This window comes from Gymnoscopelus braueri, assembly GCF_963280865.1.
Source record: "Gymnoscopelus braueri genome assembly, chromosome: 6".
Lineage (NCBI taxonomy): Eukaryota > Metazoa > Chordata > Actinopteri > Myctophiformes > Myctophidae > Gymnoscopelus > Gymnoscopelus braueri.
Window position 1 is genome coordinate 38,860,130 of NC_137607.1, and position 22,218 is coordinate 38,882,347.

Genomic DNA, 22,218 nt, shown 5'->3' on the forward strand with positions numbered 1-22,218 from the left:
CCAGAGAGGAGCGGGAGAGGAGACAGGACGGAGGGCTGGGTTTAGGGGGAGTTGGCAAACAAGGCAGAGAGTACAGTATAAGAACAGGATGAACACTCGCTGTTCAGGATGGAAAGGTTTCACCCCTTTGGAATCGGCAAAAGCAGCAGCACTTCTTCACAAGCTCACGTCAGAATCGCGCAGTGAAGAATCTTCGAATTGAAAGTGCACTCTCTCTCTCTCTCTCTCTCTCTCGTTCAAATCACTCTGCTGCTGTTTCGACTGGCAGTTTTCTATGACACGCGGAGGGGGGGAAAACCCTTTAGATGGCCCAAATCTAGTAAGTTCAGCACTTAAGGCGAGGACAGCTCCACTCCGGAGCGGCCAGAGAGACTGAAACATTGATGCGCTCTTTGCGTATAGCCGGCTATAATGTGAACATTTGCAAGTGTGCTGCCTTGTGTACTGTAGCTATATCTCGCACAAGCCTGGAAGAAGTCTAAAACATCTACTCCCGGGGTGAGATCTGCGATTGGCTCAATATGTACCAGGGGCATTTACAGGTAAGGATCTAGGTTGTTTGTTTTTTTGCATGGCAAACAATTTGCATATTGTGCTTTACAGGTCCTATAACACAATGACGTGAATCGGGAGCACACTTCTAAATCAAGTGTATAGTTCACGCCAAGGACATTTTTACACGAGGGATATGTAGGCTATAATCTCACTGCAATCAACTAACTGCCAGCTCTAATCAGAGTCATACTTTATTAAAACAGGCAGCACCGGGCTGCTAATTGTGATCTGAGAGCTGATAGGCTTAAAGCAGTGGTTTTCAACCTTTTACATATAGGTCCATTATTTATTCGGCATTTGAGCTACGAACCACCATTTGATGAGATTTTGCCTCTCAGAACCCAAAACTTAAATATTGTGTTATTGTTGGATAAGATTTTGTCAACAATTCGATTCTGTATTGATGTGGTACCATAGGAGAGATAACAGGCAAACGTTGATCAAAATAACAATTCTTTAATGAAGTAATGCAGATGTTTAACAATAATTTAACTCTTGAGAGCGTAGAATGAAACCAAGTGGCTAAGGGTCCATTTGGTTTCATCTTACTCTCTCAGGAGTTAAAGATCTATAACTATAAGGGTCCATTTGGTCACCAACTCTCCATCATTTAGCTGGGGATGACCTGGAACCCCCTCAAGGAGCACTGGTGGTCCCCGGACCACTGGGCTAAAGTAAAGGGATTGTGAAAAGAGACATGTGCGCACCTTTGGGCACCATGGGCTTGCTTGCAGCTTGAGTGTGCATGTGTAAACACCATCATCGTGTTTCATATCATTTACTGTCACCTTGACCACCGTGGCACGGAGGAAACCTTATAGTTGTCCTGTCTCGTCTAGATAATGGTGCTCGCTCCACGTGATGGCACGGCTGTGTGGACTGTGTGGACGTGTGACGTCGGTTGCCATTACTGTAAACTATAGGCTATAGAGACTGATTACTTCGCAAATAAGCAAGTGTTCAACGTCAAGAGAGAGAGAGAGAGAGAGAGAGAGAGAGAGAGAGAGAGAGAGAGAGAGAGATAGAGAGAGAGAGAGAGAGAGAGAGAGAGAGAGAGAGAGAGAGAGAGAGAGGGGGCTGGCAGTGATGAAAGCAAAACTAAAACAGTCAGCACTTTCAAAAATCAATGGGATATCCCATTCATATCCCATTCCAGCATTCACAACAAATGGACCTGTTTTGGCTATAGTTGAAACATTCCCATTGTGGCTACTGAGTAAAAAGACACTGCTGAACATCCTGCTTTGTTTTGTCAATATGCCCTGAATGTTTTGTGCTACAGTCATTCATTTCTCAGATTTTTGATGTTACGCCACATTTTACAAAAGGAATCATCATCTGATATAACTGAGAATTTAGAAAAACGAATATAGAATTCATGAAAAGGTTTGCAAATTCTGTCTGGGCTTTTTACCCCTTTTTCTCCCTAATTTAGTTGTTATGCCAATTGATTCCTCCCCACACACATGTCTGTGTATTGTCACTGCTGTTGGATTCTACTGGCTCACCGGAGCAGCCCCCCCACAGGGAGGCCCCGGTGTAGAGCCTTCATCCTACTCCTCCCGCGCAACACTCCCCACTGACAGGTGCCACCCCAGCCCATAGGAGTAGCCTATGTGTAGTGACAGATATCACCCTCCCTGCCCGGCTTCCCTCCCCAGAACACGGGCCTATATTGTGTTTGTATGTGCTCTCGGCAAAGCCGGATGCACCGCGGTGGATTTGAACCCCCAGACTCTGCGGTGGAGGGCAGCAACTTTACCACTGCACCACCGAGTGCCCTGTCTGGGCTCACTTCAACATGGCAGTGATTCATGTCGTCTAATATTGGGGCTTTGCCGAGTTGAATCTTTTAATAATTGCTTGGTGTTTGTTCAACCATTCCCAAAGTTACATTTTATTTGTCTCTGTGAAAGACAGTCCATTTGATGATACATTATTACATTTAAGTCGTTTTTTAATCATCAGTACTTAAGACAGTGGTTTTCAAACTTTTTCTTCATGTCACAGACACCCAAATTGACTTCCATTTGGCCATGAAACCAAAACACACAGTATGTGCGTGCACATAAGTTTTACGCTGATCGGTCCAACGGTGCCAGAGATTAGCTGTTCACAGACACAGGATAGGAGCGAAAACAGTCTCCAGCCTTTTGCTTTCCAGCCTGGCGCAATCAATGAAATTGTCTAATTGTCATATTTGAACATGAATTAATGGATGCATAGGCAAAGTGGTGATATTGAAAGATATTTAGTCACTCAATAATGTTTTGTATTGTAATAATTCAAGGTGAATTTACTTATGATTAAACTACTTCCAATGGCTCAGGTCTCCCTAGGGGTCCGCAGACCCCACTTTGAAAACCACTGCCATAAGACATGTTCATAGTTTCAGCATTCAGCATCCAAGTACGATGAATGTACAGGAATGTGTGATGGCCTTGGTGCAAGAACATATCAATTACCACTCTCATGCAGAATACAATACATACCACAGGAACACACAACAGTGCTCTGAAGTTCAATGCTGGAAAAATAATCAGCCCGCTTACCTTCCTACAGACGTGCCGTGTCCTTCGACATAGAGATTTACAGCAGCACTGCCATGTAGTTGAACACGGTGAGGTTGAAAAACAAAGAACCCTGTATATATTGTCCGTATTGAATATCCTCTGTATTTCTGAAGAATGTGCCTCTGTCACCCCGCTCTTATATGTGAGCAATGTGTGCAGTAACTGTGAGAGTATGTGTGTGCAAGCTGTTCTCACAGATATATCTGTCGGTATCTTCGTTATAAAACCCTTTTCTTTACAGAACATCATTCAGAAAAAAGATGCTACGGGTCATTTAGAAGTTATATTTGTGTTTTCTGTTCTGGTAATCAGAAGGTTGCCGGTTTGCCATCCCAACCTCACCTGGTCTGTGTGTCCCTGAGCAAGAAACGGAGCCCTTCACTGCTCCCCGGGCACCCTATTAATGGCACATCCCCACTGCTCCTAATAGTTAGGATCGGTTAAACGCAGAGGACAAATTTCACGTATGTAGAAATGTACAGTGACAAATACCCCCCAAAAAACAACTAAAGGGGACTAAATTATTATCATTAATTATTATTATTAATAATAATAATAATAATAATAATAATAATAATAATAGTAGTAGTAGTATCATCATTGTCAGTGTTTGATAATCATATTTGAGACACACACACACACACACACACACACACACACACACACACACACACACACACACACACACACACACACACACACACACACACACACAATATCTCTTGTAGAGTGGATGTGACACACTCTATTGCACTTCTTATTCCTGAAATAGTTTAGTCTGATTTTTGCAGGGACTTGTTCAGACACTCCAGGTCCACAATCACTTCCAATGCCAAAAGAAGTTCAAGCACAATTGTACCCTTTTCGAACCTCTTTGTATCCGCCACTTAGATCCATTTGATGACATGTCCTCTAAGCTAGACAAAGCACTTTAATAAAGAGTGCTGCTCTGATAGCTTTTCCTTAAGACCTCTACACACTGCCCGACATTTGAAATGGTCGGCGAGTGAACAGATCGTTAAGCATTTCACATTGCACAAGTTTCTCTCTTGAAATCGGGCTAAATATATCGTTGTGATTCTCGCACGACTGATTGGTCGGCGACAGGGGTTCACTGATTGCAAGATATTTCACCACGATGTGATCCCGACCCGATTACATACATTTGCTTTTATTCCAAACGTCTCACGAAAACGTGAAAGGCTCCCGTGATATATGCGCTAATGATTGACATTAAATAATTCTCAATTTCTCTGTATTTCTCTCTCTCTCTCTCTCTCTCCCTCCCTCTCTGAAACAAACGTTTCAAAAGTCAACCAGAGTCCAATTCAGATCAGAAGCAGTGTTGCCGTGTCCGCTTATTATAAGCGAGTTGCTTGTAAAAAATCACACCCAGTGTGAAGAGAGTGGTGCCTTTCATGAGGTCATTGCATTAGTTACTTTTTACAGACTTTGATGACTTCAATGTATTTTTACTCATTTTTTTAAAGTATTTTTACTCATTTAAAGTATTTTTACTCAGTTTAGGAACTTTAAAGTATCTTTACTAATATTTAAGTATTTTTACTCATTTTAAGTATTTTTACTCAAAAGTGGTGTGTGTGTGTGTGTGTACTGTACGGTACTGTACTGTACTGTACCTGTACCTGTACCTGTACCTGTACCTGTACCTGTACCTGTACTGTACTGTACTGTACCTCTACCTGTACTGTACATACTGTACTGTACTGTACTGTACTGTACTGTACGGTCTGTACTGTACTGTACTGTACTGTACTGTACTGTACGTACTGTACTGTACTGTACTGTACTGTACTGTACTGTACGGTCTGTACTGTACTGTACTGTGCTGTACTGTACTGTACTGTACTGTACTGTACTGTACTGTACTGTACGGTCTGTACTGTACTGTACTGTGCGGTCTGTACTGTACTGTACTGGTACCTCTACCAGTACCTGTACTGTACTGTACTGTACTGTACTGTACTGTACTGTACTGTACGTACTGTACTGTACATACTGTACTGTACTGTACGGTCTGTACTGTACTGTACTGTACGGTCTGTACTGTACTGTACCTGTACCTGTATGGTTGCATCTTTGTGTTGCAATCAGCCGCAGCTGTTGAGGCTGTGCTCAAACATAAAGAGAGGCCGTGCTCATACGGACACACGGACACACGGACACACAGACGGACACCAGGACAAAGTCAAGCGTAGGAGTGGTTGGCACCACTCAAAAATATTGGTGGTTGCGTTTCTTTTTAGCTTATTTCCAAAGTGTAGTTGCTTATTTGGCTTTATTTCTTAATGTTGCTTTTTTTCTTTGAAAATAGTTGCGATGCGTTGTGAGCTTGTAGATCGGCTATTTTATTTGTATATAGGTTTAAAGTGCTCATGCAGCCTATAGTCACTTTTGTTGGGCTTGTTTTCATAGACCTGGTTGCTTATTTCTCGCGCCAAACCTGGCAATACTGTTCAGAGATACGTGCGTCACACACACACACACACACACACACACACACACACACACACACACACACACACACACACACACACACACACACACACACACACACACACACAGCTCTCTCGCTCTCTCTGTCTGTCTGCAAGCCCTATTCCTCTCTAATAATAAACAGCCCCGTCATCGAGCAGGCTCGCTCACTCTATCAATTGCTCTGATTGGGTGTAGCACGGCTCTCATCGGGTCCGACAAACCCAAATATCCAACATGCTAGAAAAATACAAATTATCGGGAACCGCTCGCCGACCGCAATTTATCGGGGTGTTTCTTCTCGGAGTACCTTACACACTGCGCGATCAACACCTTGCCGAGGAACGCCCGATCTGGACTGAGATCGGTGGTTTTCTCGGCGATCACCCAAAAATATCCCAGAGAGCCAAATCGGGTCAAATATTGTACAGTGTGTAGAGGTCTTTACACCATCCACCTGGTCAGGCACAGTGGCCTATGTCATGTCATGTTCTGAACCTCTGCTATTGTTGCAAATACTGTTTGGCAAACAGTCTGGAATTGCAGTCTGGACTGTTTGCTTAATATCCCCAGCTCATGGACCCACTGCAAGGCATCATGTACTGTATCAAGGGACCATTATGTTTGACCCCTTGAAACAGACATGTTTAGATTTAGTCTCAAGTGAACATTCCACAGCCACTCGAACAATCCCATTTCCAATCGACCCAGAGACTTTATACAAACCATATCTAAAACATAGACTCAACAAAGATATCTTGACTGCTATCCAGGGGTGTAGTGCTACTTTTAGAAGTGAGGGAGCGCATCTATATCGCTTTTTCCCCCTCTACACTAAATCTCTTCGGCCAAAAATAGCAGATCTACAAGCTCACAACCATTTTCAGCTTGTAGATCTGTTATTTTTGGCTAATGTTCCCCCCAGAATTTGCATGCTAGGGTTCAAGTGGTTAATCAATTGACCAAAGCGCAATCCTATTTTTAGCGTCGCTCCCCTGCGCTCCCCCTACACTACACCCCTGGTGCTGTCTAATGAGTAACTGAACAACTGGTAGAGATGGATGGATAGTGCAATACTCCTGACAAGTACGGTAGTTGTGGCAAGTTAGATAGTCAACCGATAGAGAACCAGGCAGTATCCTTGGCTTAGAACTTCAAAAGTTGTGATAGAGTTGCATCTTGCGAATCTATCAAAAGATTATTTTTGGCCTCTAGCAAGTGTCGTGAATATCGGGTCCTGTGCTTATGGAATATGAAATTATTATAATATTTAATAATATTATGAACACAAACCGTTAAAGTGTCTAATAACAAGAGGAGACCCAAACGTCACTAGGTTATTTGGGAAGATTCTAGTGGTGACTGCCAGCTGCAGTGAATTGATCAAGATAACACTTCTAGCTATCCTGTCTATTGTCTTAGCTGTGAATCTAGACATAGGATCTGGCTGAACTCTTGGTTCTCACAAAGCGCATTCTAATATTAGGCAAGAGTGCCTGTTTGACACTAGAACAGTTGCCCTTTTCAGTCAAGCCAGCCGAGATAAGTTAAAACAAACTTATAAAACGTATACTAATCTTTTCTAAACTCACAGATAGATAGGACTAAGTTTTAGTAAGATAGGGCCGAGGGAAAACCCTTTAGTGGGATAGAATGATCACTCTGTGTCTAAGTCCGAGGTTAATGACGGCATCATTGTTAAAGGGATTTTGACGCTCTTTCCAGAGAGCTCCGACAGTTGGAGCAGAGCGCTTTTCTTTTAAGTAACTTTAATCATCTAGATCATTCATACAACGTCGGACATGTTAATGTTTAGACTTATTTCGAAGCTAATAACATGTATAATAATGTCATAATGTGAGCATATGGGAAAGTACGGTTTCATGGATAGGGATAAAGAAAGATTTCATGTGGTAAAAGTAAAAAGAGGCAGACGTTAAATCAGTGCCCTGAGAGGAGGAGGCCAAGCATTGTTTAGACAAGGAGCCTATTTGTGATTGACGGTTACAGACAGCAGGTAGTTTATTTATACTAAACTGTCTGTATATAATGGCTCGCATTGGAAGCAAACAGGGCTCTGTGATTCTGGACCCATGCAGATGCCACGTTCAGTAGGATAAAGCAGAACCTATGAATAAGATGCGCTATATGTTGAATTGACTCGAACGTATAGATTGTTAAAAGAACTCTGACAATAAAATGGAATTGTTTGAGAATGAAAGCTCCGGTCTCTGACGCTGATTCTTTATTCCCCGCCTCCGGAAATGGATCCGTATTTCTGCCGGTTCCCTTATGACTCAGTTACCACACAAGGTACTATACTGAACCTACAGATCATGAGTCAAGACACCTTTGAGAAAGGTTATTGAATGAATAAGAATAGACGAGGGGAAGGGGCGTAGGTTCCGGGAGGGTTGCTGACACAGGTGTCTTTGGCGAGGAGGTCGTTCGCACCGTTGGCACGGCTTTGTGGGCGGTGACCGCCCAGGAGGAACCTGAGAAGTGGGAGAGTAGTGCCCATGATTTGTGTGTAGGGCAGAGCAAAGGTGTGGTTCTCCGCCTCCTGGACATCTGTTGTCCCAACTCCATTACAATATTTTGTCCAGGCACTTGATCGCTGTGAACGTATGGGGGTTGCTTCTTGAGTACTAACTGTGACCGCATATGGTGGGATTTACTATTCTGGTGGTGGTCAAAGCTAATAGAATTTTTCCTTCAGTTCTTGAATCCCCTTGAGGGCAACGCAGGGTCTGGCTTTTCTAACAGTGTACTTTTCTTCATGGTTTATGTTTTCACACAATGAAAAGAGATTATTCCTTTTCAAGTTGGGGCTTCAGTAAAGCCAATGATACAATGGCCTTAAAACAGAGGACCGCATTTGCTTTTGAACTTCAATGCATTTGGGGTTAGGTTGGGGTCTTCAGTGTCGATAATACTAAGCAGGTCTACACTGTTCTTCTAATCTCTCTGTTGCTTTCTACATCTGGATCAAATCCGTTTCCTTAGAAATACACCAACGTATACAATTAGCCACTCTGTATCAACTGCTCTATTTGAAAATACATCCACACACTGATAAGGCTAGTTAGTATTTAGCAGAGTATTCATGTATGAGTTGAGGGCTTAATAGACCAATTAGTATACCTGTGCAACCCCATGTAACATATTAACATTTTGCCTAGGCTTATAATTAGGCTTAATCATGTTGTTACAAGCCTAGGCCTCACCTGTGACCCTGCCACCCTCTGTCTGAGCTACTACCTGGCTGGACCGCCTCTGTCATATGACTAAATAATACATTCTAGCATGCCATATGAAGGGAGAGAAAATGTATGGCTTTGTTCAGTGTTGTTGTTATTATTATTGTTGTGGACTGCAAATGAGCTGTATTATAAAAAGCTCATCATGTCCACTTTTCTTTTGTCTATATACAAAAAATACAAATAAATGGCTAATGGCTAAGCACAGCTGTTACAAATATTAAATACGATGGAGTCATCATGCTCGCCCGTAGGTGTAGCTTTCGTAGGTGTAGCTTTGGCTCTTCTTGTACGTAGCCCACGGTCCTTATGTTAATAAGAAATGGCAAAGCCAATCAGCATAAGGTGGGATTTGTAACAGAGAACTAGAGCTGTTTACATTGGCTAGTAACTGATGGACAAAACATTTATTGCCAATCAAAAATAATCGCTAGGGACATTTCAGCACACGCTCAACATAGGGACAGGTTCCTACCGTCCTTACCCAGTTCTATGTCCTTGCTATATACTTCATTTTATGGGGATAATTTGGCAGCTAATGTCCAGTCATTGCAAACCAGACGCTTGGTCTGATGCTAATGGTCCCTAACCACACTGCTCACTTGCATACACTACAGTAACAGAAACATTTTACTGAAACAACACTTTATCCTTGAAGTCGTTTTCAGCTGTGTGTACAGTATTTGTGCAAGCGTGCACTTGCAATTATGTTTTAAAGTAATTTTTTACCACGTGAATAACACAAAAATCGGTCAGACCTATGTCAAGTAGCACTGCTACGGTATTTGTGGAGAATTGTGTAGAATGTTTTCTTATCTTTTTATCTTAGAGCACCACATAGGAAGGGTTCTTCGTATTCTGATCTGAGTGTCAGATAAGTCCGAGAAAATCTGATAAATCTTTGAAGTATACTATCACTGACTTACAAACATTCTATAATTTCTTGTATCCACTGTAAATTCTTCCATTTTAAAATATTTCACTATGAGGATGTGACAGCGGTATGGAGGCTAGGGGCATAAATCACAGCGGGTTGTGGGTCTTGATCTATTGCCCCTCTGTGGCTTGGAATTCTAAATGAGGCTTACAGTACATGCTCCTCTTTATAGAACAGCATCACAACATAAGTTACGGAGGGTGCTCAACGTCTAGCTGTTCCACCTAGAAATAGACACCCCAGAATATCCATTCTTATCCTGTGACAATCTACAAGTCAGCAAAATGTGGCAGCTACAGAACTGTGCACATCCAGTACATGACAGTTTTTTGTCAAGGAAGTTAAGAAGGGTCCCATATTTCCTCTGCCCTTTTTGTCATTTGGGGATGTCCTCAGGCGCTCCACTCTTCTATTTCACTATTCACAATAGTCTCATTTTGTACTTACACATACCTGTATGATATTCTGCGAGTGTAAACCATGTGGTGTACTGTCATTTGCAGAGTTTTGGTGCCAATCTCAATATCACCGCACAGTGAGCCACTATTGGGTGGATGTAAGGCCACATTTTGTCCTCATGGTTAGCTAGTATTGGGCTCAGCCTGCGTACTATCAAAGGTTGGCAGTAAGGCAGAAAGGTAGTGCCAACCTCCTGTCTTCCATTTCTTCAATCTTATTTTATAATGGCCATCAACAGTGCTGACCTTGCTACGCCGTAACTTTGTTTAAAAATGTCATTTGCATTCCAGGCATTTATCTGACTCCGCCAGATGGAAGAAGCTTGTTTCACAATGTTAACACTATACCGCCCCATCTGGCGGAGTTAGGTTATACTGTAGCTGCTTATGCACGTATTCAGAGAAATCTGTAGCTTCAATTCCTAGTTCACCAACAAGCCGTCAATAATGAGATGGATCATATAGGGCTTGGTACCCAGACAATGCTGTGGTTGACTGACTGTGTAGGAGAGATGTACTATCAGAAATACATTGGAGAGAGTAAGGTGAACGGTAAAAGCTACTCACATGGACTGACATGGAACAAGAGTCTGTTGTTGTCAAAACCATCCAATTTAGTGAGCCTGGCATGGAGTAAGGAAGTACTAGATAAGATTGAGGCAGTTAAGAGAAAACCAATTTGCGGATTTGTGAATCGGTTTCAGGGCTTTTCCCTAGTGCATGGTTGTATTCATTCAGGTACCAGTTAGTGACATTCCTGCATTACAGAACACACTGTAGACTATTTTACTTCAGCTAACATTTACATTTACTAGCATATTTCCAATATGAATGGGGCACACTTCTGAGTGCACATCTCCACCAGGCCGGGTGGCCTACCCAGGGCTGTGTAAGAGGCAAAATGTGACATTGCATGGATGACATGAGGCAGAACTAAAGTATGGGTGCCCGTGCCTTTGCGGCTGCTGCCCCCAGGCCCTGGAACAGCCTGCCCCTCCACATTAGATCTGCCCAGTCCATCAAGATTCTACTTTTCTCTGGCTTTTTAACCACATCTGAGACTATCTTATTTATTTCATTTTGTGCATATATGTTTTTTGCTTATGTGGACACTAGGGCATTCACTAAAAAGTCGACTTCGACTTAAAGGTAGGGTAAGTGATTTGCAATTATTCAAATAATTGCAAAATGGGTCTATGTTCTGATAGTGCTCGTTACTATAGAGTGTCCTGTCCATGTAAGGAGTCTCCAATGTCTCTCCAGCTCTTTATTAAACAGAAAATGCATTTTCAGTGCTCTCTCCTGATTGGCTTAAAATGTGTCACCTACCTGAAAATGTACCTATGTTCTGTTTTTCAAAGAGCTGGAGAGACCCCTGTGACCAAACAAACGCTCTGTCGCAATGATTACTATCATAATATAGTACTTAAAAAAAATACAAATAAAATCACTTACCCTACCTTTAAGTCGACTTAATTAACACAAGTCGACTCCCACCAGGAGAAGTTGAAAGTCGAATTATGATTTTTTTAACAAAAAAAAAATATATAATAATAATTTGATTTTTAAAATAAATAAATATTTTTGCTCCATATGTGCGCGTGTACATAATGCAAACTGTAGTATTGGTTATTGTCAAGGACAGAAGTGATTCTTTCCTTTTCCAACTGGGTTCCATTGGCAGTTCTCAGCCATTAATTAACGAGCTCTTTGCAGCCGCCGTGCCTCTGCCTTTGATGTGCCGTCCGCTCAGCTGTGCTCTGTCCCAGTGATTGACAGGCTGAACTGCACTGTGTGAGAAGTAACAGAAGCCGCACACTTTATCGTGTTGGATAAATGCATCCAACATTATGTAGGCCTATTATTATCCATGGAATTATTAACATCAAATCTTATGCGCAACTACCGCATTAGTTTTTTGTCCCCCCCCCCCCCCCCGAATGAGTCGACGGAGCTGCGTCAGGAACCAAGGGAATACAGTCTACAACTATGGTTCAAGAGTTATAGGCCAAAATACAAAGTGGGCTGGTATTAGATCATTAATCTAATTTGGTGGTTGCTTGAACTGTGTGCACGACAGTCATGTGCACGTGTGTGTGTGTGTGTGTGTGTGTGTGTGTGTGTGTGTGTGTGTGTGTGTGTGTGTGTGTGTGTGTGTGTGTGTGTGTGTGTGTGTGTGTGTGTGTGTGTGTGTGCAGCTTCTTTTTCTCCATTCTTTGGTATATGATGCATTGCTGCTGTGATAACCAGGTGCACCAAAGTGTTGTTTTTGGTGTCTCATCATCATTTACAATCACAAATCCGTTAGCAGGCATCTCCCTCAAGGTTGTTTTCTCTCCAGAGGCAACCTTGCTTCTGACAGAATGTGCGTCACTGGAGTTCCCATTTCCCTTCCAAACCAGGACAGCAACATTGCTGAAAAAGTCAGTCTGAACTAATGCTGAATGCCAATGAAGCCCAACACCATCATTGCCTTGGTGGTCGACAATTAAAACGACATAAAGCTTGATTGGCTTAATCAGGTGTACTGACTGACTGATGTAAGAACACATACCAACAGATGGTTTAGGGGGAAACAGCATTTAACAGAAGCTCTTATGCAGGATACATTTCAAAGTGCATCTAAATAACATACTTAGCCTTTGTCGACAAGCAAACAGTATACTATCTAAATAATATATATACTGTATGAGCAAGTAACCAACAAACATCAGCATACAGTAGTATAACTGGCATCTATGATCTATCAAAATAGTTGACATAAAATGAAAGTTAAGTTTGCAGACATGCAGTGTAACAGACAGGCTGAAAGATGTTTACCTGTATGACTACTTGTTCTTTATTTAATCGTGGGCCTGAAAAGGGTTTCCCACGGCCGAGGTGGTCAGCTTTAGGCATGATGAAGGGGGACGTGGAGGCTTTTCTTCCAGAGAGGCTCCTTTAAAGCCTGTCCGATTAAAAGACCTTGATTAAAAACGATTTAATTGGCCTGCCTATTTCAGGCAACAGGATAATGAGTGCAACCAGGTGGTATCCGGCTGGAACAAAAGCCCTGCAGACAGTGCTACTCTCCTGGCCTCAAGCGGTAATAGGGCAATGAACATGACTGTTTCTTCCACAGGCTGCAGTGGCCTGTGGGGTCCAAAGCGTACCTGCCAGAGTTGCTATTTTAGCACACAAATTGATTTTTATTTTCAGTACCCCCCGTCCCAAGCCAAATGATGACTGATTAGTATATCAGTCACTTTGACAGGTAAACAGCCACAGCCACAATTTACCGGTGACTGTAGTGTGGGGATGGAAGATGATGTTTTACAATCAGTCATCCTGCCATGCCAGTATATGTATCATATTTGTAAACATTAAGCTCATGATAATTAAACATTTATCTTCATGACTCATTATAACTGCAGTTCCTGTGGCATGTCATAAATAAGCCGCTTCTCTGGAACAACCATATTTTCTGTTCATACTGTAATGTACATTACCAAGATACCAGACTGATAGACTTCAAGTCAGCACTTTGTCAGCACATCAATGACATATTTTATGATTATGTTGGAAAATATTTGTTTCTTTCAAACCTTGTAAAATCTTGCAGTTACCGATTTTCAGCTTGGAATCATGTATTCTGGTTTGACAGAAGCCAAAACTTTTGAGAAGTCCTCATCTTCCACAATAGAGAGCGGCTACATCACTGACCCCAGCGATCATTTTGACAATCAACATAGTCACACTTTCTTGATGAGTTTTGATGTATTGATGATTGCTTTGAAGGAGTCAGGCTTGAACTGATATCGTCGCTGGTAGCATCACTTGATGTCACTATCGGGTGTGTAAATCTTAAATTATTTAGCATCTCTCCATTGCTGTTGAAGGAAATCAACTCACTATCGCAAAGTTACATACACCCACGCCCCCCTCTGTTTAAAGGGTGAGGGCTTTTTTGAAATGTTTACCATTTTTGTTCATGTTTAGCTTTTAAACGTTTCGTCACACCCTACTGAAGACCCATGTGCGTGGAGATCTCCGCCAAGTGATAAGTCTGGTGACTTTCAGCGAATGGGCTAGACCTGGGTGGAAACTATTTGGAAATGTAATGTTACCGCTGGTTTTCTCTGGCGTCCAAGCCCATACATTGAATTTGGTCGGCAGACATACCAGTAGGCGGAGATCTCTGATTGTTTATGCATGACTATTTCAACTACAGCTGCTCCCCAAACTCTCACATTGGTACATTTGGGCCCGGACTGCTGGCGTAGCGGTCCGGGCACCTAGGCTGCTAATGCAGCCTGACACGCTGTCACAGGTTTGACTCCCGATCCCAACGACCTTTGCTGCGTGTCACTCCCCATCTCTCTCAAAATGGTACATTTGCCCACACTGAAAGATGGTGTTGCCGTGAGGAGAGAGAAAAGGATTTGCTTATGAAACCCCTTGGTAGATAAACCTCTGTTGGGGTCCTGCTGGCAGAGCAGGAGGAAGCCGACTAAAAGGAGACTAAGAGGGATTCAAGCGTACATCAGCAGCGGTTGTCCCATAAGCTGATTGAGGAGGCAGGGATTTCTGTTCTGCTTGGATTGCACAGGAATGTCGTTTTCCACTGTCATCAGGGTTTTAATGCTGTCATTTTCTTTTTGAGAGCATCTTGGAGCAAGATGCGGGTATGAATGAATGATAATGAATGAATAATGCAAGAGACAAAGGGCAGAATGAAGAGAGGAGAATGTAAACTCCATACATAACCGGGTTGGTACTCTATCATCCTTTGTTTTTTTAAGCCAGTGTTTAATCTGTCTTGACCGGCTGAGAGGCTCCTCCATATCGGATGTCATCTAGTAGCACAGCGCCTCATGCTCTCTAGAGGAGAGCTACTGTAAAGCTTATCAGAAGGTTTTCAATAAGGTTCAATGTACAGTATGTGAGCCCCACTGCAATCTATAGCCTATTGTGTGTGTGTGTGTGTGTGTGTGTGTGTGTGTGTGTGTGTGTGTGTGTGTGTGTGTGTGTGTGTGTGTGTGTGTGTGTGTGTGTGTGTGTGTGTGTGTGTGTGTGTGTGTGCGCGCGGTGGGGCCTGCTGTTTAACAACATGTGAAGATGCACTGCCTTTTCTAATTTTCTCTGTTTGAAGTGACACTGGGATTCAAATTAAAAGGGGGTTCCAGGGGGGTCCCCGGCAAAATGTGTTAATTAATATAGCATCAAAATCAGTTTAACCACTTTAACCCTACAGTATATACATCGACTATTTGATAGCCGATACTAGCCCCAGCTTTTTTTAAAAAAAATATTTGAACTTACTGTATGCAGGTCCCTGGCACAAAATATTTTAAGATGGGGGTCAATGACCAAATGTTTAATTTGAAGTGTCCTTTCAATGGTATTCTCAATGCTTGAGAGTCCTGATCGTATGTCATAATAATCTGAATGAAAAAAGTTCTCTTTTTGAGTGGTACCAGCCGCACGCGCGCACACACACACACACGCGCACGCACACGCACACACACACACACACACACTAAAATGACCGCTCTACAATTTGAGTAAAAGTACTTTAAGTATTTAAAAGTAACTAAAGTCACTAAAAAGTAACTACATGGGTAAAAAGTAATCAAAGTGAGTACAAATATGTATAAGTAACTACTTTGAGTAAAAATTATATTTTAAGTACAGTAGTTAAAATGAGTAAAAATACTTAAGTTGTGAAAATTAGTAAAATACTTTAAAGTACTTAAAATGAGTAAAAATACTTAAAAGTTGTTAAAATGAGTAAAAATACTTTAAAGTACTTAAAATGAGTAAAAATACTTAAACGTTGTTAAAATCGGTAAAAATACTAAGTTGTTAAAATTAGTAAAAGGTACTTAAAGTGAGTAAACATATTTAAAAGTAAATACATTGAGTAAAAATACCTTTCAGTAATTAAAAATTGTAAACATACTTGAAAGTAATTAAGTCAGAGCAGCCTTGAAATGAATGGACAGGGATTTAACATTGTTCTTCTAGTTCATATAGAGCTTAATGAAATTAACTCATCAAAGGCACCGCTCACTTCACACTGGGTGTGATTTCTTTTTTCTCAGCCTGTAATTCCCTGACAGCAATAAATTGAGACAGTTTAAGTAAAGCAAACAATGTTTGGTGTTTAAGCAAGCAACAACTGTTGACTGCTGCTCAAAGTTTTTCATGAGAGCCACAGGATGGACGTCATTCAGATTGATTTTTGTAATGATGGCATTGGTGGCACTCATGAGGCTGGATAAGCAAGATTTTAAAGATGGCTGGAACGTCTTTCAACTGCTCTGCACACTCCTTCACAACACACCCAGAAATGTTGTCCAGCACATGTGCCTCATTGGTGAGGGGTCTTTTAGTAGTGGAAATTGGTGGTCTGGAATGGACATTCCATGACTTGCACTTCCATTAGAAGACTTGTTTGTAGTAGGTGCCATCCAGATGCTTCTCAAGTTCATTCTTCATTGATCCATGTTTCAAAAGATTCAATGAAGGATTAACACCTATTGCAGAAATAGCTGCAAAGGCTATGCAAAGGGCTGCAAAGGCTCACCAAACCCAGTAAAGTGTATCCTCTCGGAATGCACTCTGCAAGTTTAATGGCAATCTGAAAAAGAATGTGTGCAAGTGGAAATTGTGCTAAAAGGGTGGCACTAGAAGAAAGGCCATGAGGTCACCAACATCATTGGGTACCGTTAGGGTTATGTTCCATGGCAATTTAGCCCGTAATTTTCAAGATATCCAATGAATAGACAACACTATCCTCACCAGCCTCACTGCTAACAGGGCTAAAATTTTAAGACTGCCTAAAGAGAATGAGGGGGAAATCAGTTGCTAGTGTTCTCCCAGGAGGTCACATGCGAAGAAACCTGAAACTTATCTTGGAAAATACAGCAGTAAAAGTTCAAAAGTATTTTTCTTACAAGGATTACTTGTTTTTATGCTGATGATCCAGGCATTATGTTGCAGCCATAATTGCCACTGAATTTGTCTATTTAATGAGACAGACTTTGGGGAGGCTCAGAGAGGTGGTATTCAGTTGTATTTGATCTTAAGCCAGAAAAGGCCACACGTGCCTCCAGAGATTGGATCTTAACCATTGCATTATATCTGGGTGTACCTTAGTGTTAAATTACTCCTTTATTACTGCTTTCAAAATAAATGATTGACAAAGTAAATATTGTAATTGTGCCGTGGAGCTATTTTCTCCAGTGCATAAAATTGCCCAAGATGATGTTTGTGTTGGGGGAGGGTTGCAAAGGCTTAGGATTTCTATTCACTCTGAATGCAATTAAATGATATAATTGCCGGCACAGGGACACAATACATTGTTTATGAAGCTGTCAGGAAGATATTTCTTTATAAACGGCTGCCTATGCTGCAAACTGGCATGCAAATTGCAGTCATCAACATTGCAATTTTAATACATTTTGTTAACTGTGTTGCCCTGCTCCCTGGGAAATATATGTGTGTTCTATACATCCAATCCACACTAGCACCCTGGTGATGCAACTAGTTGGTGTACTGACCACATGCTAGCAATGCCCTGGGACTGGATCTGGCTTGAAATGTGTGTGGTATGTCACTGCCCCCACCACTATGCTATCCAATTTCGGTTTCAGTCTAAGCAGGGACTGAAGCCTGATTCAGGATACGGTCACACATGCACAATGGCAGGGGAGTGGCCAAAACATGCAGAGGCGTCAAACACATCAAAGGTCATTAAAGTTGAACTCTACACGATGGTACATGGTACATGGTGCATGGTGCACCGACAACGGAAGCTAAACCCCTTGGCTCGCATTGAATAGAGCTGAGCGGGACATGGCTGTTTTAGTCGCGCATGTGACCGTACCCTTATGCTTCGTAGCATGCCGGATCTGCAAGCTCACAACGAGTTGCAGTGCAATGATCGATCAGATCGATGGTTCTGGTCAACCGGATCTCCATATATGCCTATGTAGTTTGCCAAAAATAGGATATACATCATGATTTATGGGGAGAAACCAATAGTATATGTTAAATCAGACACTAAGCACCCCTACAGCCCAAATGGAATGTTCCTCTATTGCATAACATATTTTTTGCATGATTTGACTGAGAGATTGGCATCGAATCAGACTGATTCCATCTCAGTCGAATTTTTTTTGGGGGGTGTGTCCTTAGTCGACTGCCAGTCGACTATTGGCAATTAGTCGCCAATCAGATTCGACTATACAAATCCTTAGTCGGAGACATTAATCATAAATCATTCATCTCAGATCCGGTCCTTGTATTACTGGTTTAATCTAGTTATGTATACAGGGCCAGTTTGACATCTGGAAGACCAGGTGTGCACTTCACTACCGGACAGAATATACTATTACAGGCACTGTAGCAGTTCGAGTATATACTTCAAGAGTTTTAAGAGTATACAAATCAGTGCTAAAGCAGTTTAATTAAACCTACAGCATCGATTGTACAGTACACTAACAGTGCTTAGTTTACTGTCATTGATTTGCTTCTGTAAGGGGAATCCTTCTGTATTTATTCTTGTACCCTAAACCACAGTCGACAAAATTATACAGCTTAACACACCTTTGCGCTCATCAAATGGATTGATGGATTTTTCCCCCCACTTGTTTCAAAAGACCTGCTATTTGTAAAATCCAATGAATCTAGTTTGTGCTGTTGTTATGCGGTTGCAATGAAGCTCAAAAATGAATTAAAAGAGAAATACCTGAACTAAACACACAGTGCAAGGTGAATATGTATTTCCAACAAGGAGGCTTGAATCTGAAAATGGATAGGCCTAACAACTAAAGTACCAAAAGTGTTTCACTTGACTCTCTCCATCAGCACTACAGCAGTGGTTCTCAGCATGGGGCCCAGGGGCCCCCAGAGGTCCTTGAGGGAGTTCCAGCTAAATGATGATGGTTAGGAACCAAACGGCCCCTTACGGGTCTGTAACTTCTCAGAATGAAATTAACGCTGAGGAGATTGCGGTCCTACGTCCCAGGAAAAAAAACGGGGGTCCGTGGCCTAAAGCCTATCAAACTGGGGGCCTCCTTGAAATAAAAAAAAGATGGAGAAACACTGCACTACAACACACTGTTTGCAGATGGAGGTCCAGAGGGTATCTGTGCAGTATGATAACTTGGTATATCTCCAGGGCTACTGTACTGTATGAAGGCACATTTCTCTTCCCCACCAAAACTAGGCCAGACCACAGCGTCTGCCTTGCTGGGAGTAGAAGGTTAGAATGGTAACCCATCCATCTGCCTGTGCCAGCCCATTCATAACAGTCATCCAACAGGGAATTCATTTATCCCCGAAACCATGGCTCCTCAGCATTTGGAATGGAAAGAACATGTTCTTGTTCCAACTTGCAGTGTATAAACCTTCTATCTATGGAGTACAGGGCCAGGCTACAGTACAGTGGAGGTGAAGTGTTGGTAAACATGTACTTAACCTCCCTCACATTTACTTTCACCAGCATTTTTTTTAACCAGATGGAAACTGAGCGTAATTGTCACTGAATGAAAAGATGATTGTAACTAGAAAAAGTTCTCAGAGCTCAGGTCCCCGCCAGGTCAGGTAGGTTATTGTGGGCCAGCAATGTTGATGGAATATGAAGAATCGGACAGATTCATCTTGATCACATGACAATAGAGATAATGTGTACCGATTTGTGTGATGTTTGGACATAATCTGTATGAGTAATATAAAAAACGTGTTCTGCAAAAATCTGCCTCCTGGTGGCGCTTTAATTAATAGGGCAATGTCAAAAGGGTGGCATTTGTTCCTCAACGTAGTGCGAATGTGCGTGTAAAGTGTCACCGCAATTGGACGCTGCGTTCATGATTTGAGGCATTTTGTTCAAAACGGGCCACTCTGCAAACTTTAGATGTCTTTAGAATCTTAGCCAATCAGGATGTAATGTGAAAAATCTAACAGATCCGTCTTGATCACATGACTATGGAGATCATGTGTACCGATTTGCGTGAAATTTGGTTAAGAGTAATATCCAAAAAATCGGTGCAGTTATTGGTAAAAACTGGAATCGGCCTGTTTTAGCGCCACCATGAGGCTGATTTGAACATTTTCAAGTGGCATTTCTTCCTCGGCCTAGTGGGAATGTGCTTGCAAAATTTCACGGAAATCGCAGGCTGCGTTTATTATATGAGGCATTTTGTTCAAAACGGACCACTCCTGCAAACTTAGCCAATCAGGATGGAATCTGAAAAATCGGAAAGATTCATCCTCTTAGGGCAGCCATAGCTTTGTGTTAGAGTGTCAGTCTGGTTATAAGAAGGTCACTGGTTTGCCCCCCTGTCCACCCAGTATACACGTCGAGGTGTCCCTGAGCAAGACACTTGAACTCTACTACAGTGTACCCCCCGCCGCGTCTATTTTGTAAACGGGTTACGCAAAGACCCGCCCCCCGCCAGACGTCTCCGGGGCGTGCATCGTTAGACTTCCAATACCAGTGCCACAGGATCGAATCCCGCTCGCGTCGCTGTTTATTTATTTCATCTAAAATGGGTTGCAAATTATTTTATGAGGATTAAGGTTAGATTTAGGCATAGTTTTACCCAGCGAGGCGGACTGCTCGGTCCACTTGGTGAGAACAGACTACAGCCCCTAATATTAAGTTAGGAAGTAGTTTGGCAAAAAAGGAGGCGTGCCGTCTCTAGTGAACTTGAGCAACGAGAGGCACCGCCGAGCGAGTCGCCGTGCCGAACGTTGCGAAGTCCACTAGAGCCGACTAGGTGCCAGCGCTGTTCGAGTTATGTACCGATAGGGACAGAATAGTAAATTATGCCCCCCCCCCTAGGCAGTGCCAGCGCAGAGCACTATTTTCCACCATGGAGGAAAGCCGGGCAGTGCTGTCCTCCTGGAATGTGACACAGTGACTAGGGGGCGAAGCAGTTCCGCGTGCGTCACACAAGGGGGGCGTTCGGTAAGCCAATCAGAGGCAGACGGGGGCGGGTCTTTGCATAACCTGTTAGCAAAATAGATATACGCCCCCACACAGCTCATCATGCCATCTGATCAATGAGGATTAATAAAGGCCTGCAGTACCTTCTTCATGTGCTGTTGCAATGGCACAAATGAAAACATTGTAGAGTAGCACGGTCTGCCTTACTTTTCTTCATTATGGTTCCTCTTATTGCTTACCATCTGCTTTATGTATTCATTATGTATTTATTTCATTGACAGTCTCTGAACTTCCAATCTCTAGGTTCAAAACAATGAATGACTTCTCCCGGAAACGTTTATCTGATCATTTGGGGGCGACCTCTCACCAGTAAAAAAAAAAGGAGGAAATCGCTCTCCAGATTATTGGTGTAATTACCGTGTTCCCACACATAGAATTAGACACTTCTCATCAGCGTATGTGGGCAGAGGCTGTTTGCAAAAGAGTCAAAATGATGAAATGCAAATAGAAGCTGCTCTAATTTCCCTCGATCCACAAATGAATGTCAAGGGCTTGTTTGCCACGCAAACCAATCATCTGTCTCTCCAAAGCCCTTTATGTAAGGCTGTGGTGGAAATAGGAATATTTTATGTCAGTCATAAATGCTGAATGATTTATGGAGGGCTAAGGCACCAGGGATAACAATACTTCAGTAACAGCAGGAATTTGTGACACTGTGGCGTAGGAACAAAAGATGGTACTTGGACACTGTACGAAGGGAGGGGAAACTCTTGCCAGTGCCATAAGCCCTTATTTGTAAGAAGCTAGTTTAATGACTTGTCAATAGTGTATTTGCTAAAAGTAAGTAACTAAGTAGTAAGTAGGCTGCTGACATAGAATTGAAAACTGTCAGAACCTGCCTTTGTCTTCTGTTTATCTTCCCTCCATCTGCTGTACTGTATGTAAGTAGGTCTAGCTGTAACTTACAGTACTTTATCTTATGCTGTATCTGTAACTTAACTGC

At 42.3% G+C, this 22,218-nt stretch overlaps 1 protein-coding gene across 1 annotated transcript in view; it reads left to right on the forward strand.

The window, feature by feature from the left end:
* Positions 1-521: 521 nt before the first annotated feature.
* The window catches only part of pex5la (peroxisomal biogenesis factor 5-like a), a gene marked incomplete at both ends in the record, with an annotated part of 131,314 nt that continues 109,617 nt past the window's right edge, over positions 522-22,218 (forward strand). Inside the window, one exon of the mRNA XM_080430572.1 lies at positions 522-542. Within this exon, the coding sequence (XP_080286698.1) occupies positions 522-542 (21 nt within the window). The remainder of the gene's footprint in view (positions 543-22,218) is intronic.